General features: G+C 39.6%; 1 protein-coding gene across 1 annotated transcript in view; it reads right to left on the bottom strand.

Moving 5' to 3' along the window:
- NECAB1 (N-terminal EF-hand calcium binding protein 1) overlaps positions 1-2,717 on the bottom strand; it is a 108,354-nt gene extending 105,637 nt beyond the window's left edge. Inside the window, exon 1 of the mRNA XM_027737352.2 lies at positions 2,631-2,717. Within this exon, the coding sequence (XP_027593153.2) occupies positions 2,631-2,702 (72 nt within the window). The 5' untranslated portion in view covers positions 2,703-2,717. The remainder of the gene's footprint in view (positions 1-2,630) is intronic.
- Between the last annotated feature and the right edge of the window lie 13,995 nt (positions 2,718-16,712).

Raw genomic sequence — 16,712 nt, forward strand, 5'->3', positions numbered from 1 at the left:
TGAAAGAGCATTGATATTTCTGAATGTAACAGTAGTAAAAGCAATGTGATTTTTTTTTAAGATAGTCTCCCTACCTAGTGCAATTAAAACCCACAAAGGTATGAATCTAGTTTAAACAATATGTGGCAAGTCGTTTTCATGACCATTTTCTGATTTGCCATGATAGTGAAATTTCTGCATTTTGCATATGAGTGGTACCTAAATAGCAGGTCATATGGAAGAAGGAATCTCTCAGCTGCATGGCACCAGTTTTCCTTCCTCCTTGTAGTAAGTACAGCTGTGTCATAAATTTGTCAAAATTTAACTTTAGGCTAAGCACCTGTGAGGAAAACGTTTTTTTTTGTCCAAGAGCTTTATATACTATTTTAATCCTGATTTTTGCACAACAACTTCAACAAGCATTGCTGAAGTCAAGTTTGAAGAATGGAAACGCTTCTCTTGCATGGGGTGTGGCTTGTGTCACATACTGGATCCTTTGCATTCATTTTCAACTTTCCACCTGAGGCCAATATGATTTGGATTTTGACTGACCAAGATTACTGAAGTCATCAGTTACCTTGCAAATAATCTAGGATATGATGTGTAAAATGAAATAGAAAAGTGTTCCCATTCACATTGAGGTCATTTTTAATGACAGAAGTAAAGAACTCTAGTAGCTCTGTGACAGGTTCCCTCACTATAATGCCAAGTTGGTACTAGTCCTGTCTGCATAAGATGATGGTGGTTTGTGCATGAGGGAATAGGAATCAATTGCAAAGGGGGAGCTGATGTAAATTTTGGCTCTGCTGGGTAGATCAGCTTGTCTCTGTCCTCTCCTGTTGTGCCGAATTAGTGATGTTCCTGGCAGCACAAGGATGATGGGTCTAACAAATTCTCCTTCATGGACATTAGCATTTGTCTCACATTACCCCGTTGTATTGATTTTTAATTTATCTTAATTTGTTCGTGATAAGTAGCAAGAAACTGAGTCTGAGGTTTCAATCCTGTCCCTTTCCTCTTATAATAGATCATCCTGGTGTATTGCTAAACTTAAAATTACATTTTAATGAAGTCCTGTGTTCATTGGTGTAAGTCCTCCTTGCTAGCCAAGTGACTAATGCATAGTTGGTTGGCTCTGGATTCTCGATTCATTTGGAAAATTAGCTGAGCCAGATTTGCTGTTGCAAGAGTGCAGAGTCCTCTAACTTTCCTTCTGATTATTTAGAACTTCAGATTAATTTAGCATGGATAGGCTTATTGTACAGGGGAGTTTGGGTTTTCTTAAAAAAAAGTCATTAGCAAGGTAGCAGAAGGGTTTGTTCTGTCCTGATCCTGAGACTTGGATATTTGGTGTCATCCTTTTTAGGAGACAGCGTTTCCAAGATGTAGCACACATAAGCTTATGTCAGTCAAGGTAATTAAGTACTGACTTTGGTGAAGAGGATATAAAACTTGTATCGTCTGATCATGGTGACAAGTCTTTTTAAATCATACAATCTACACCAAAGACAGTTTGGCATTGGGGACTGCAATATGTTGCTTCCCGTCCCTCCTCTGCTGGATGGGAAATTTAAGAGCTACAAGTCGTTCGAGCTGAAGGGGAAGAAATAATTGTGTGAGCACAGCGGGTACAGTTTGAGGAGGTTAAATTAACTGTAACATTGCCAGAACTGTGAATACATCTAAGTGTCATGTTTTTTGTAGTTGCCAAATCCTTTGACAGCTTCTGCTTTTTCCAGGACAGGGCAGCTGGGTGGCCTCACCTAGAGGCAGGTTAGCATTTTCTCTTCCAGAGAATTCTAGCATGCTTTGACTTTTAGGAGTAGTCATTTGACAAATTTTGCTGACATTTCTCTAATGAGAATGTTTTAGTTTGTCACAGTAACAGGGCGAGATCACCTGGGGCTCAAATATGTGTACCAAGTGGTGTCTGTGCATGTGCATGATCTCCATTTGCTGAATGTGAGGTGTTTCCCTCTGTTTTCAGCAAGCTGTAACTGTTTCCCTTAAAGGTTGTTGGTGGGCGGGTGGGAGGAAGGAAGGAAGGAAAGGCCTGTGGTGAAGGACTATTCTACTAGCGAATTTTCACTCTGTGCTTTAGAAACCCAATTGCTTAAGATCACAGATATTCTCCATTTAATGTGAGAAGTGGTGGGTGGTAAGGGGATAGACTAATGAATTCTCTGATTGTGATTTTTGTGAGGGAATAAAATACATGATGAAGCACTGATGATAGAGGGGTGTTTTTTTGCTTAGATTTTTGGGGGTGAAGAGGAGTGGGGGTGGTACTATGGGAAGTAAATAACACTGAAATGGCAATGATATGAAGAAACTCCTGAATCTTTTAAACTTTGACTTTTTATGACTGTCTCAGATGTCTTCTACAGAATAATGGGGAATAGTGTCTTGGAAGCAGCTGGAGTAAATGTTCTAAGAAAGAGCATCTTTCTGATGATCTTCTGGAGAGCTGCTGAATACACACCTCTGCCTTCAAGCCCTGCTTTTATAACCTGGGCTAACAAAGTCCAAACCAGCAGCAGTGGCTAGCTCTCATCCACAGAGGAACAATTGTTGCTTTTGATATCCTTTTTTCCTTTCTCTGCTTTACCTGGCACAAGTGGTGGCTGGGGGAGGAAGAGTTCTGCACTTACTGTTTGCTTTTCCACCAGCTGGGGATGCAGAGGTTGCTGAGCTGAAACCAGGGGTTGTTCTGTGTCTTTCATCCTCAAACCTCTATCTGAGTAGCTTCCTTTCTCTGTGCTCTAGGAAAAAAAAGAAATCACAAGACAAAATCAAAAGAAATAATAATTAAAAAAAAAAAGAAACCCCAAAACAACAACCCCAAAGACCACCACCCAAGAAAGCTTCAGGACTGGTAAAATTCATACCAGTAAATGAATATCCTATATATTCTCCTGTGGATATAAATTGAGGTGCAAGATCATGTTTTGTGTGTTCGGACAGCTGTAATAATCTCTTCCCTGCTCAGTGATTCCTGCATGAAATGAACTTCCCCAGTCACTGAGCTTGAGAGGATCCATTACTGTGTTAGCCTTGCAGGGATTTCCTTGCAGCTTACTTTGTATCAAATCACTGATTTCCAGTCATTCTCACATTGCACTGAATTTTGCTGGTCCATCATTGAGCAAGGTTTTTTTCTGTCTGGCTCCTTTCAGCTGAGGAGTCTGTCCTTTTTCCAGCTACATTGGCCAGTCTAATGAAATATGTTCTCTCTTCTTACAATGGATGCTTCCTTAAATTAAGCTAGGTATGATACTGTTCTTTCAAACAAGCTTTGAGGCTAGAAAATGGCAGGGTCTGGAGGAAGAATTCTGGAGTCCTCAGAGCCCCTGGCATTTGCGCTGGGGGAAATAGTCTTGTAATGAGTTTAAAAAATGTTTCCATAGGGAAGCAGTTTGAGAATTGAAAATTTAGAGGAGGAGGGGAAAAGTTGCAATTAGTGCAAGTGTATTAGTATACTTAGTAGGAGGTAAAAACCCTGGCAGCTATAATTAGATGATGTTATTCTCCCCTTTTCAGTGAGTCATTTCATAAAGAATGGATTCAATATATTTTACTTTTTTAAAAAATCCTTTTCACTTGTTAAAACCCAAATAGAAAAAGGAAAGGGAGTCACAGAAGAATGTGTTAACAATGCAGAAACTGCAGACTCAAAGATTACTGAATATTAACATTGAGGCAAGGCAGAAATTTGCTTTTCTATGTGGCAGGTATGCTGGTACAAATCTACTTTTCTTCATCATATCCACTCTGATAAACAGTAAAGGTAAAGGAAAGGTAGCCCTGTAGTGAAGCATGGGTAGATTTGTATCACATGGATTACGTTCTCTTGGGGAAAAGTCCTCGTGTATTCAGTTTTTGGGGTTATGTGTAGTGTAAAAGTACCTGGAGTTCTCTTCCTGCACTCCATGCTGACTGTATGAGCCACTGCAGTGTCTCAGAATCAACCAAATGTATAGCTGCAATAACATGGCATAAGCTTGAGAAAATAATCCCTCCATTTTATCAGCAGATGTAAACAGCTTGGAACTTGAATAAAGGAAAGCTGGAAGATGCGCCTGTACTTTCTGATAATGGATATCATTATCCTTACTGATATTTACTACTAGTGTTTCAGCTATCCTTGATGGAAACCCTGTACAGATGTAATGTGTGAATATATTTGCCTAAGAGATGAGTTTTCTCCTAAAAAAACCTTATTTTACCCAATATTTAAGCATCGTCATATCCAAGTTGGGAAGTTCTGTCTTGAACAAATGAGATCATTTTGATCAACTGAAGCTCCTGAAGAGCCGTTTGTTTCCAGGTTGTAGCGTTATAGAGTAATGAAGGTTGGAAGGGATGCCATTTAGTCCAGCCCCTGCTCAGGTCACATCTAGTTAGATCATCTTGCCTGAGGCCTATATCTGGTTGAGGCTTAAAAATATCTCTGAGGGTGGAGGATTCACCCTCAGGAGACTTGGGTGACCTGGTCCAATCTTTGACCAATCTTACAGTGGAAGAATTTTTCCTCATACTCGGTCAGAATTTCTTGTGTTGCAGTTTGTGTCCATTGCTTCCCCTTCTGTCACTGAGCACCTCTGGGAAGATTCTGACTCAGTCTTCTCTTGTGCTGCCCCTTAGGTAGTCAAAGACAGCAGCTGAATAGGAGCTGAGGGTCATGACTCCCTCAAAGGCACGTCTTGTCTACAAGAGCCCAGCAGGAATGAGCAGGATATGATGGCATGAGGTTGGTGCTGGGTGGTTGGTGCAACAACAGGGAAATGTGACTGGGCAGAGAGCAGAAGTGCAAAAGGTCATGTTCATACATACAGACCTGCAGCTCCAAGAAATTCACAATTCCTTGGATTTGTTGTCTCTATGTGGTTGTACTGAAATACATGCACCATGCATATTTATATTGCAAAAGAATAATTTGTGCAAGATCACAGATGAGGAGAAAGGCATCTCCAGACTCTGACCTGGCTAAGTTACAGGGGGGAACAAAGAAGGATATGAAGTCCCAACTGACATCTCAGACTAATTCTGTTTTTATTCTGCTGTTGAGTATCCATTTTTACCATTTCATGAAGTAACTTCTTAGACATGTCCCCAAAATTGAATTTTTGAAGTGTTGTATTTAAATTATTAAAGTATCTGTATAATATTTTATTCCAAGATTTTCTTGGAAATGCCATGGTAATTATTAAACTGTTCTTTTCAAAATATTAGCTTTAAGTAATATTGGGTAAAAATTATACCAAAAAATCAGCTATTGAGAGCAGAGTGTTTTTCTTCATAGAGATATCTACAATAGTGCCAATTAACACAAATGTCCAAATGCTTGCAAATAAATGTTTTAAGTACTGCAAAATCGCTGTGAGGTCTATGTAGTCACAGATACTCTTTTATATTTTCTATTGTTTAAGGGTTGTGGGTATTTAACAGTAGCAGGGCAACAGTAATGCTGCTAACACAAGAGAAGGAAATAATTTGTTAAAACTTTTCAAAGAGCATTAGAAGTTCTGTCTGTGTAGTAAGTATGAGATATACCCAGAAACCAGTTTCCCCAAAGTACTTGGGTGCCTAAAAGATGTATGAAGCCATGTACTAAGGGTCTCCAAAGCATTTCAGCACCCAATACCACTGAAGGTTTCTGATGTTTTCCGGTGCTTCTGAGGGGTGATGTGTGTCTTTGCCTTCTGACCCACTGCATCTGTATCACTCAGTCCAGTGTTCAGAGAGACACAAGAGGATCAGAATGGGACTGTTCTGGTATCTTCTGCAGAGCGGCCATTCTCTGATCCGGATTCCTGCTGATTTCTGAACTTGTCAGCTCTTGGGGATCTTCACCCACGGTGAATCAAGATACTGTGATAAATGTGTCATGCCTCTTGGAGAGGAACTGCCTCTTGCTGAGTTGCCTCAGGCATGCTTACCTCTTGTTTGGAACAAAAGAATTAAACTTTTATCTACTTTTCTTGAAATGTTGTTGAACTCTAGTCTGCCTAGATGTTGTCATTTAAATGCAGACTGCAGAACGAGCTCAGAAGTGCACTAAATAAATCACAAGTGAAGGCTGTGACTGTATTGAAACTCTGGACAGTGAACCAGACCTCCTCCCTACCAGCATCTTAAATTACTCAACCTAAATCATGTGGAGGCTGTTAGCTGGAGCTGCAATGTAATTCAAAGCAAAAGTTCTGCTTGCTATATATGGTTTCAGTTTTCTCTAGAGATCACTCAGCATATGTCTGAGATGATCGTGAAGAAGGTAGTGCTGCCACATTTTGCTTATACCCTTTGTACTATGTACAGGAAGAGAGAGGAGGTGTGGAACAAAGAGGTCAGGAAACCGGTTGTTCATATATATGTATGAGTCTGCAGATTAAGTAGGCTCACAGCTTTGTAATCTTAGGCACACAGGCATTTTGGACTTCAGAATACATTTCTTCTTGGTCTGACCAAAGAAACTTAGCAATAGTGCAATTTTAATGTGTAAAACATTTTTGCACAAGGGGTTTTGTGGGATGCTGTTTCTGTGTGCTCGCAAGTCAAAAACCGCTTCTCAAATTCCTGTCCTTGCAAAACCAGCATGAAAGTCTGGTCCCTGGGAGTGTTTCTGTGAAACTAGCTCTGAGATGCTGCACTTGTGTCTTTGCAGAGAGGAACATCAGGAAGACATGCTGCCAATTCAGTAGTCTGCAGCATTTATGATCAGTCTTCAGCTGCCATTTGGAAAGACTGAAATTTTGAAATAAGAAAGTAGTAGCAATAAGAAGCTTTATTATCTTGTGTCAATATTATTGCAATATTAACTTCACATAGATTCCAAGAACTGTGTGTTATATTTAGATTTGTGTCCTCTGATGTACGCTTAACAGTTCGGGGATTTAATAAATTAAAATACAGATGGTACCCACTCTGGAACTAGATGGATTATCTCATTGTAAGATACTGGAACTGGAGCAGATAAAAGCAAAACCAGTTGCATTTTATAATTTAAGTATAATTTAATCTTATATAAATTTAAGGTTTCATATATAGATGCATTAAATCTCTAGTTCTTACTTAAGAAAGCTTCAACTTTCTTAAAGGCTTAAGAAAGTGCTTGAATGAAAAAAATCAGTATGAGAAATCTTTTATACTGGAGGGATAAGAGAGAACTCCCCCACTCTATTTGACACCCTCCCCTTGCTCTGATTAACCAAAAAAACCCTCATTTTCCAAGTGTATTCATGGGTTCAAGGGTTTTGTATCTTACGAATCTAATAGGATGCAGAAAAATTGCTCAAAAGATTCTCTTTATACTCATCTTCATAGGTAGCAAATAAAATAAAAAAATATTTAGTCAATATTAATAATTAATAAAAAAATAATAATAGAAAAGAATCTTCCTTCATCAATCCTCTCTTTTGAATGGATGAAGTTCCAAGCAGTTTTTCTGAAAAATGTCGAAGTTTTGACTTACGATAATTGAGGTCTGAACTCAGCAGAGAGGTCTGTACAGTAAGGTAAGCTCTTGCATCTTTGCAGAACAATGGCTTAATAAAATAGTGCAATATCCCCCTAAGAAAAGTCTTGTGTTAAATGTTACATTAAATGAAATATTTTTACTCATTTTGCTATCTAAATACTATTCTTTTAATAATCAGAATAATATTCAGTGGAGAAAATTGCTTAAGAAATAAAAAGGTGTTGTAGGTTGCAGAAGGTGAATCCCTCTATCCACCTCTTGAAGAACAGTATGTTACATTCTAGATCAGAATGAATTAAAAAAGACCACTGTTTACTAAAAATATAAAGAAGTTTCTAGGTAGGTAGGCTACATGGAGGTAGACAGGCAGGTTTTTTTATAGACCTCATTTTGAGCATCTTTCTCCCTTTCCCCCTTTCCTACTCTCAAAATGGATTCTTTGTATTGACAAGGTTAATATCTGTTAATTTTTTTTTTTTTTTAAAGGGACAGGGATTTCTGAGGATTAGGAATCTTCTAAACTCCCATGACAGCAGGACTTGTTCCCATCTTTTCAGTAGAGCTGCTTCTCTTTTGGCAAATTGTTTTGCTGTTTGCCTGGCTTTTCACTTTTAGCAGGAAAAAAGGCAAAGATCTGGTCAGGTGCCACTTGCACCCCTCATTTGCCTGTAATAAGAAAACAACCTGATGGAAAACTGACAATGTTTTTTTTTCAAGGGGATGCTTTGGGATAGAAAACGGCTTTATATTCTAGCTGTTAGCTTGACCTATTTGTTTGCACATCAGTAATCATCTCTCTTTAGGATTAGAAAGAAAACTCTGTGTGTTATTAGGAGCTTCGTCATGTTAATAACCAAGTTTGGCTAATTGATGTGAGAGAACAATTAGTATGCTCAGGAAGGAGAGTTATGGTCCACAGTTTCTAGTCTCCCTGACCACCTCTTCCCAAACAGGGATTTGTGTGGGAAAAAAAAATGACTATTGACCCTGTGGTCTGTAGTGGATGCAAGAAGCAAGGGGGGTCACAGCAAAACTTTATTTTCTTCTCTTTGATCTTTTTCAGTAATGATTTTTTTCCACTGGAACTATCTGAAGAGGAGCTGTATAGTTTGGCAAGTGGGTTGACAGGTCTTAATTAACAGAGAATTAAGTTGCAACTGTAATAATTAATTATGTCTGGGACTGTTTGCTGTCACTAAGACATAGTATCTTGAACAGTTCATATCCATACAGTTCATATCCATATCCTTTTTCTCTGACACAGGGTGGACATACCCAAACTGGATGAATTGGAAGTGTGGCTTGAAAGTCCCCAGGCCCATCTTGGAAGCTTTTTAGGAGAGTGCTAGTTAGTCTGGGGACTGTTTTAGTAATTCAGTAATGTAGTTGAGAGAGTAAATGTTTGAGCTAAACTTGTTGCTTCTTAACTTTTATATTTTGAAAACAAATGTATTGCTTGCTTTATAGAAGTGATGGGGTACTCCTAAAAGGACCGTTTACATTCCTATGCAGCACATGAACCTGCAGACCTTCCACAGCTATGGAGTGATTGAGGGAAAACTCTCCTGCTCTCTGAAGAGTTACCTGGTTTTTCTCAACATTTCACTTCCTTCTCCCTTCAGACTGAACATCTCAATGCCAAGTCATTAGCCGTCTCGTGTGCCCACAGTTGTTCTGCTGGAATACAGACTCCTTCCTCTGGGGATAAAGAGGAATGCTCTGACTAACTGATAAAAAAAAGGCAAATTCAAAATGCAGCCTGGTCAAATTTTCTACAAAAAGCTTACAGCATGTATGTGCTGCCTGGTGGAGCACACTACATGAGAAACAAGCACAATTTCCCTCTGTGGCAGTTGTGGGCTGCAGCAATACCACGGTAATCACAGGTGAGTGGCACCACCACTCCCATGATGACTCTCATGATGAAGCCACACTCAGATGCTCTTGCTCCTGCTCGCTATCTCTCTACATCTCAAAAGGTCTTACTGCTTGGGAAGCTTCAAAAATTCATGTCCACACAAAATTAAGATGGCCTTATTTACAGACAAGGAAGCCTATCCTTCCAGGTACAGAAGGGCAGACCGAGAGTATTAATGCTGTGCTGAAAGCAGGAAATCTGAGGCTGAGTCTCTCATGTTTTGGGGGAAGTGTCTCTCAGTTTTTGTTCCTTATCTGTAGAGATTATTTCTCTATTTTTACGTGCTTATGCTGTGTGCTTGTGACAATGTGGGCTTGGTCACAGCGCAAACAGCTACAGACCCACTGTGGAGGGATTCTGTAGCCACGGGAGGATTCCAGACACTGTGAGAATTATGAAAAGTAATAATCAGGTATACGGAGCTCTCTAGATTATGAGGATTTGATGATTTGTAGTTCCTTAGAATATATAGAAAACTCTCCCTGCAGGAATAAGGACTGTATTTATGTTTCACTCCCTCAGTGTGCAAAGAACCTTCTCTGATTTTAAGTAAGGAAGGAATTGATGCTAGATGTTAACATATGACAAAATTGCTTGTAACAACAGGGAACTAAACTAAAGTTAAAGGATGGAGGAAGGCATGTTTAGTCCGGCATCACTGTGATTTGGCTGTCTGTGTTTGCACATAGAATGTAATCACTTGTCCACAGCTCTGCAGCACTGAAATCCTACAGAAATATGGTATTTGTACTGCCTCAAAAAGGAGACACTAGCTATAAATGCACGCTATGAAATATTCAGCATGCCTTCCTACCACAGGGAGTTTGAAAGGCATGCTGCTAACGCTGGTGTAACAGTGTCTCTTTTGATTTCACACTCAATACGGTTTGTGCCAGATGAGGATGCTGCATGGACAGATGATGCCTGTCAGTAGCTGGCTTGGGGACAGAGTGGTGAGTAAAGGTAATTGAAAGAGTAATTAGATTCTAATTAGTAGCTGTTAAGGCATCTGCTTTCCTAGCTTGTTTTTCCTTGCAATGTTATGCAGTCTTCCTGTGTGACAACCCACAAACAGATTTAATAAGTGCTGCGTGTTTCAGATGACTTGAAGCTTCACAGTTCCACATTTTGTTGACTTCCTACAAACTAAAGTATTTGGAGTTTTGACTGTGACACAAGCAGCACATAATGAACAGTGTCAGCCATGTGTAAAGCAGAATACATATATATCAATGGCACTAATGCCTCTCACATTGTGCTGTTGTCTTAAATAGTCACAAGAATAAGAAGGGCAAATGTAAAAAGCTGCTCCAGCCTCCCTGATTTCTTGACATCACAGCTTACTGTGTCTACTCCTGGGCACAGGGTGTATTTAGTACTATCTGCAGGCCTAGCTCTGTATTATCTCTCCAGCCCTTTTCTGACCTTTCTGTACACACCATAGTATTATCTGACTGACCAACCTGATTCCTGTAAGACAGTGGTGGATTTCAGCTATCTCTAGATTTAATGGAGGGTAAGGCAACCACTTTGGGAGGTCAGCTCCACAGTTACAGTACTACCCGAGCATGTATGTGTAGTTTCATTGCAAACTCCAGTGCCCGAAAAAAGGGAGTGTCTTTGTGCTCGTGTGTGAGAAATCTCTTATATAAAACACATACCCTTCATAAAGATGTAATAGTTTTGTTTTCCAAATGTCTGAAACTGCTTGAGGTTCCTGCAGCTCCCAGTGCCCACACTGATCTATAGGGTGCCCCTGAAACACTCAGGATTATTGGTCTACCTTCTGCTTTTCTGACTGCAGGTTAGGACCATTAGATTACTACCAGTTAAACCAAGCCTATGCTAAGAAGGGATGTGCCTAACCCTTATGTTGTTTCTTGGCAGTACATAGCGTGTTCTAGGATTTGACTTGATGTCTTGAACTTCGTTGGGCTCATGTGTATGTGTGTGCCCTTCCGTGAGTGTGCACTGCAGTGACCCTCCAAACCATTACTCTGGTTGAGGTCACTTAGCTTTAATTGTCTGGTTGTTTTGGTTCTTAGTCTGTTCTAGAACAAGCAGCAGTCACAAGTATAGAGGCCATGTTGATGAGAACACAGTTGCGCTGGGCAGGGCACGTCTCCAGGATGAAGGACCACCACCTCCCTAAGATCTTGCTTTATGGTGAACTTGCCACTGGCTGCCGCAAGAGAGGAGCCCCGAAGAGAAGATACAAGGACTCCCTGAAACAACATCTCAGCCTTGGCCATATTGATCACCATAACTGCTCTACTCTGGCCTCAAATCGGGAGGCCTGGAAATACACCATCTATAACGCTGCTGATGCTTTTGAGAACGCACGCAGGATCACTCTTGAGGAGAAAAGACAATGCAGAATACACCATCTAAGGAGTCTTTCTGCTGTGCCTTTTGCAACCGGACGTGCCTGTCTCGTATTGGCCTTTTTAGCCACCAGCTCGCTTGTAACAAACGTGGGTAGAGCCCTCCCCAAATCTTCGTTCGTGAAGCCCAGCCATGAGAGTCCCCACAGTGGAAATTAAACTACAGGTCACCTGATCATAATAAAAGGTGTCTACTTCGGGATGTAATGAAACAGTTCCTAAAATGTTCCTATCTAGCTCCCTGCTCTCTGCAGGACTGTGGAAGGATCCTATAGTGCCTCGGCCCAGATACATGCTAGGCCTAGCTCCCATGATTCAGTGAATCCCATCCTTTGCTGTCTGGAGCTTTGAGATCTGTAGAGTAAACTTTCTAATCAATACCAAAGACATGAGATCATGTTTCTGGGCTCAACTGCTGACAGCACAGGGTAAATGGGGCACTGGAAGTGGAACAGGTTCTGTTTCCTCTTTAATCTGATTCAAGCTAATTTCTACCTACATTCCCAAACCCTGTCTTTTCCATCAATAGCCTTCAGTGATTAAAAAAAAAAAAAAGTTAGGCTCTACCATCATCACAAGCAAGAACGCTTTGATGTTGTAAGTAAATACATTGTGCTATTTATGTTTCACTAGTCTCTACTCTAAATAGGCCCCTGTCCCTTACAGATCAAGCTGTCCTGAAACTTTGCTAATGCAGATATATTACTATCTTGGCAACCACCTAATTTGTACACTCAGACTTCCTAGTAACTCAGGATAGAAATTACCCAGGAGTTAAGGAAAAAAAAGTCTCGATGTAAAAAAGAGACTAAGCATAATAAAATAATTATTTAACAAAAAAAAAAAAAGTATTTTTCTAAGCATTTTCCAATGGATTATAATGCCTTTCTTCCATGTGCTAAGTACTAAATTTCCCATTTGGTCATTGGGAGACTTTTGATTTTTCTGTTCTATTTCCAGCAATACAGCCTTAGTCTATTATTGCCTTTTAGCTGGAGTGACAAAATAAATATTGCACTGAAATGTATGTATTTCCAGGAAGCTATTCTTGTGGGAGAAAAACACTTGGTAGAGTCTCTCAGGACTCCTTCATCACTTGGACAGCTTATCGGTTCATATGCTGCTGTTGTTTATCAACTGCTTTTAAATCTCTCCAGATCGCATTCTTGTAATAATTTTAGTTTAAGGTACCCACAACCTGGAATATTTGGCAGTGCTGGTATTCATAAAATAAACATGTCTGGGAATGTTCTCAGCACAGAGACCAACTGGCACAAAATAGCTCACATCCAACTGTTAAACTACTTTAACCTAGGATGATTGCATCCAAGCTACCTGCAGGGGACGGTCACTATGGGACCTAACTCTTAAGATGTGCCTTTAAATTGTTTGTGAAGGTGCTAGTTGGTCCAGGTCAAAATAATGTTAGGGACCTTTCTAGTGATTAAACATTCAGAAAATGAAATTCTAGTGCCTGGGAATTCCTCTTAGTTCTGTTTAATAATTACTAGTAGAAATAAAACTTCCGTTGCTGTTAGTTTCATTGCTTTTATTTCAAACTACAGCACTTTTTCTGTCCACTGACAAGGTAGTATCTAGGTTTGGCCTGGAGGGGTTTTTTTTTAAGCTTAACCGAAATTGGATACTGTTTTAGATAGTGTTTTGAGAACCTTTCCCAACAAAGGCAACAATATTTCTGGCTTCGGGGTTGTGTTTTGGGTTTTTGTTTATTTGTTTTGTTGTTGTTGTTAGTTTGGTTTTTTTTAAGGTCACTTTTAGCACTTTTCATTCAAACTGGTGTAGGTCAAACCACTATCAAACCTCTTATGTTTACATATGACTTATGTTTATTACCTTGAAAGCATGAGATAACTTTCACTGTGTGTTAAAGCAACATATCAGATCTTAATTTCAAGCTCATGAGATTTACTCTCTCAAAAATCTTATCCATGAATATTTTTACACACTGTAGAAGTCCAGTGCCCTACTTTGTCCATTTCCCATGTTCTCCATGTCAGTGACTTAAATTTTTCTCAAGTTTAGTCTTTGGGTATGTGACTTTGGTCTTTTACTTCAGGATACAACTTTATAATTGCTTTTTCCTGTTCTGAGTCTCTTCTGTTCAGCTCTTGTGAGACTCCAGAAAGTACAGCTTCACTGTTTAAATTCTCCGGTCAGCATGATTTCAGCAAGGCTATTACAGTGCTTTTAGGATAAATGTCAAACCTTTTTCATGTAGTGAAAAAACAGTGACACTGTTTCTGTCAAACTCAGCATCTATAATTGATATATTTTTGCCTGGACGTTTTCAGAGTAGTGACTTTCAGTTTTTTGATTTTCAGACTAAGAATTTTTAGAGCTTTATATAGTGAATTTAAATACATTTGCCTTCCCTTAATTAAAGGTTGTGTGTTGTAGACGACGGGATAAGAACACACGACCACAGAATTGATCATAACTTATCCAACTTTATTGCTGCAGGCTTTGTGCTTATAAAAGTTTAATAATTAGCCTCATGCATATTACAAGCGCTAGCTCATCATTGGCTTCTGATTACCTAAGTTATATTTGTGCAAATGCTGTTTCTTTCACATACTTATGGTTACTTATTTGCTATTTGTTCTGCTTTCCCATCCGCTTTATACTATTCTTCTGTCACGTATACAGTTTCACAGATACAGTGACCTTCTAATTATCCAACTTTACCGTGGGACCATAACTATAGACTCTTTTTCATGTCCTCTTTCTATCAACCATGTTTCTATAATACTTTCCACACTTCCCCCGTTTTCTTTTGATATCTGACTACTGCTAACAATTCTAAAGTTTGCAATGAGTCCGTAGGTTCTCCTGTTATGATTTCATGCTTCCATTCTCCCTTCTCTATCCAAGTTAAGGCAGCCGTGTGAGATTTCTTGCCAGCATCTGTATAAACTGTTCGTGCATGTAAAATCGGTTGCTCCTGTTTCTTAGGCTTCAGTATCCATTGCCAGGAACCAATCCATGCCGTAGGAACATTGTTCAATCTACTGGTAATTATAGGACATGATAATCCCAATAATGCCTCTTGAAGAACTTCATCTGTAGATAGGTACCAGTCAAGCACATTCTTCTGCATTGGTAATCGTATGCGTACAGAGCATCAATCTGTAATACACGTTCTCTACCCTTTTTTATTAGGGCTGCTAACATTTCAATTTTTTGTAAGAGTGTTCTAGACTGTTGTATGCTAGTCGATAGCCATTCTATGACACCTATATCCTCCCCCGCTTCTGTTTGTGACTGTGTAATGGCCCCTAAGACATATCGTTTATCAGCCCAGAAAGTAAGTTCTAAAGGTAGATCCCACTGCTGTCTCCTAACACGGCCTTGAGTGACGCAGTCTAAAATTTGTTGGAGTATGAGTTGCTGATGCTTTGTTACAGTGATTCTTGCTACCGGGTCTGTTCCCTTTAATAGGGGTCGCAATTCAGCCAAAAGGTCAGCAGGGATTCCTACTACAGGACGCAACCACTGTAAATCACCAAGAAGTTTTTGTGCATCATTCACAGTGCGTAATTTTGTCTGAAATATCAATTTTTGTGGGATAACAGCATGTCGAGAGATAGTCCATCCCAAATATCTCCATGGTGCTGTTGTCTGGATCTTTTCATCTGCTATCATTAATTTAAATTGTTCTAAATGTTTGCGAATTATTTGTATTTGCTGGGGTATAAACTCTTCAGGTTGACAGAATAAAATATCATCCATGTAGTGGTAGATTATACAATCAGGCCATCTACGCCGCAGGGCTTGTAACGCAGTGTCCACATATAGTTGGCATAGGGTAGGACTATTTTTCATCCGTTGTGGTAATACTGTCCACTCAAACCGTTGATCAGGCTTTTCTCGATTGATGGCAGGTAATGTAAAAGCAAAACGTTTAGTATCACGAGGATGTAAGTGAATTGTAAAGAAACAGTCTTTTAAATCTGTAATCAGTAAAGACCAATTCATAGGAAGCGTTGCGGGATTCGGTAGTCCGGGCTGTAAAGCCCCCATGGCTTTCATTTTTGAGTTAACTGCTTGTAGGTCATGCAATAATCGATATTTTCCAGACTTTTTCTTTATTACAAATATGGGTGTATTCCAGGGGCTAGTAGAAAGTTTCAAATGTCCTTGATCAAATTGCTCTTGCACTAATTTATGAGCAGCTTCCAGGCTTTCCCATTTTAGAGACCATTGCTTAACCCATACCAGGGTATCAACAACCCAAGTAATAGGAATTGGGAAAGACCAAGCAATGGCTATTCCCCCAAAGGGTGGTCATTGGAGAGTTTCATTCCGATTTGTGTTAAGACATCTCTCCCTATTAAGCATTGTACTGTTGGTGGAAGTTGTACGACAGACAGAACAACATTAGCTACACGACCCTCCACTCCTATACTTAGTAGGAGTTCGCATAGCAATTGAGGCACCTCCAATGCCAGTCACAGTTGTAGTAGAAGGTTGCAGAGGCCAATGTTTTGGCCAACAATGAGGTGCTATTATACTAGAGTCTACTCCTGTATCTAGTAAAGCATCTAGTGTTTTTTGTTTGATCTTTCCAGATAATTGTAACTTTATGTTTTGGTCGTTCGCTTAAATCTAGTGTCAATAAGGTAAGTCCTCTTGTAGAACCAAATCCACGATCTCCACGTTGCATTAATTGTCGGTCATTGGTCAAAGGTTTTGTTAACTGGGGTAAGGGTATTAATTGAGCAATGCATTGTCCTTTAGGAATTTTCCAAGGTGGAAAAATAGTGTATACCATGACCATTATCTGCCCAGTATAATCAGCATCAATAAGTCCAGGCAATACAAATAAGCCAACAAGACTAGCTGATGATCTTCCTATCAGCAGTGCACCAAACACTTGTTTATTTATTATCAAAGGCCCATAAATTCCGGTGGGAATCTTTTGAGGTTGGGTGGA

Source organism: Pipra filicauda, unplaced genomic scaffold (assembly GCF_003945595.2).
Source record: "Pipra filicauda isolate LSUMZ 115617 unplaced genomic scaffold, ASM394559v2 scaffold20_size4479445_pilon, whole genome shotgun sequence".
In the NCBI taxonomy this organism is placed as follows: Eukaryota; Metazoa; Chordata; class Aves; order Passeriformes; family Pipridae; genus Pipra; species Pipra filicauda.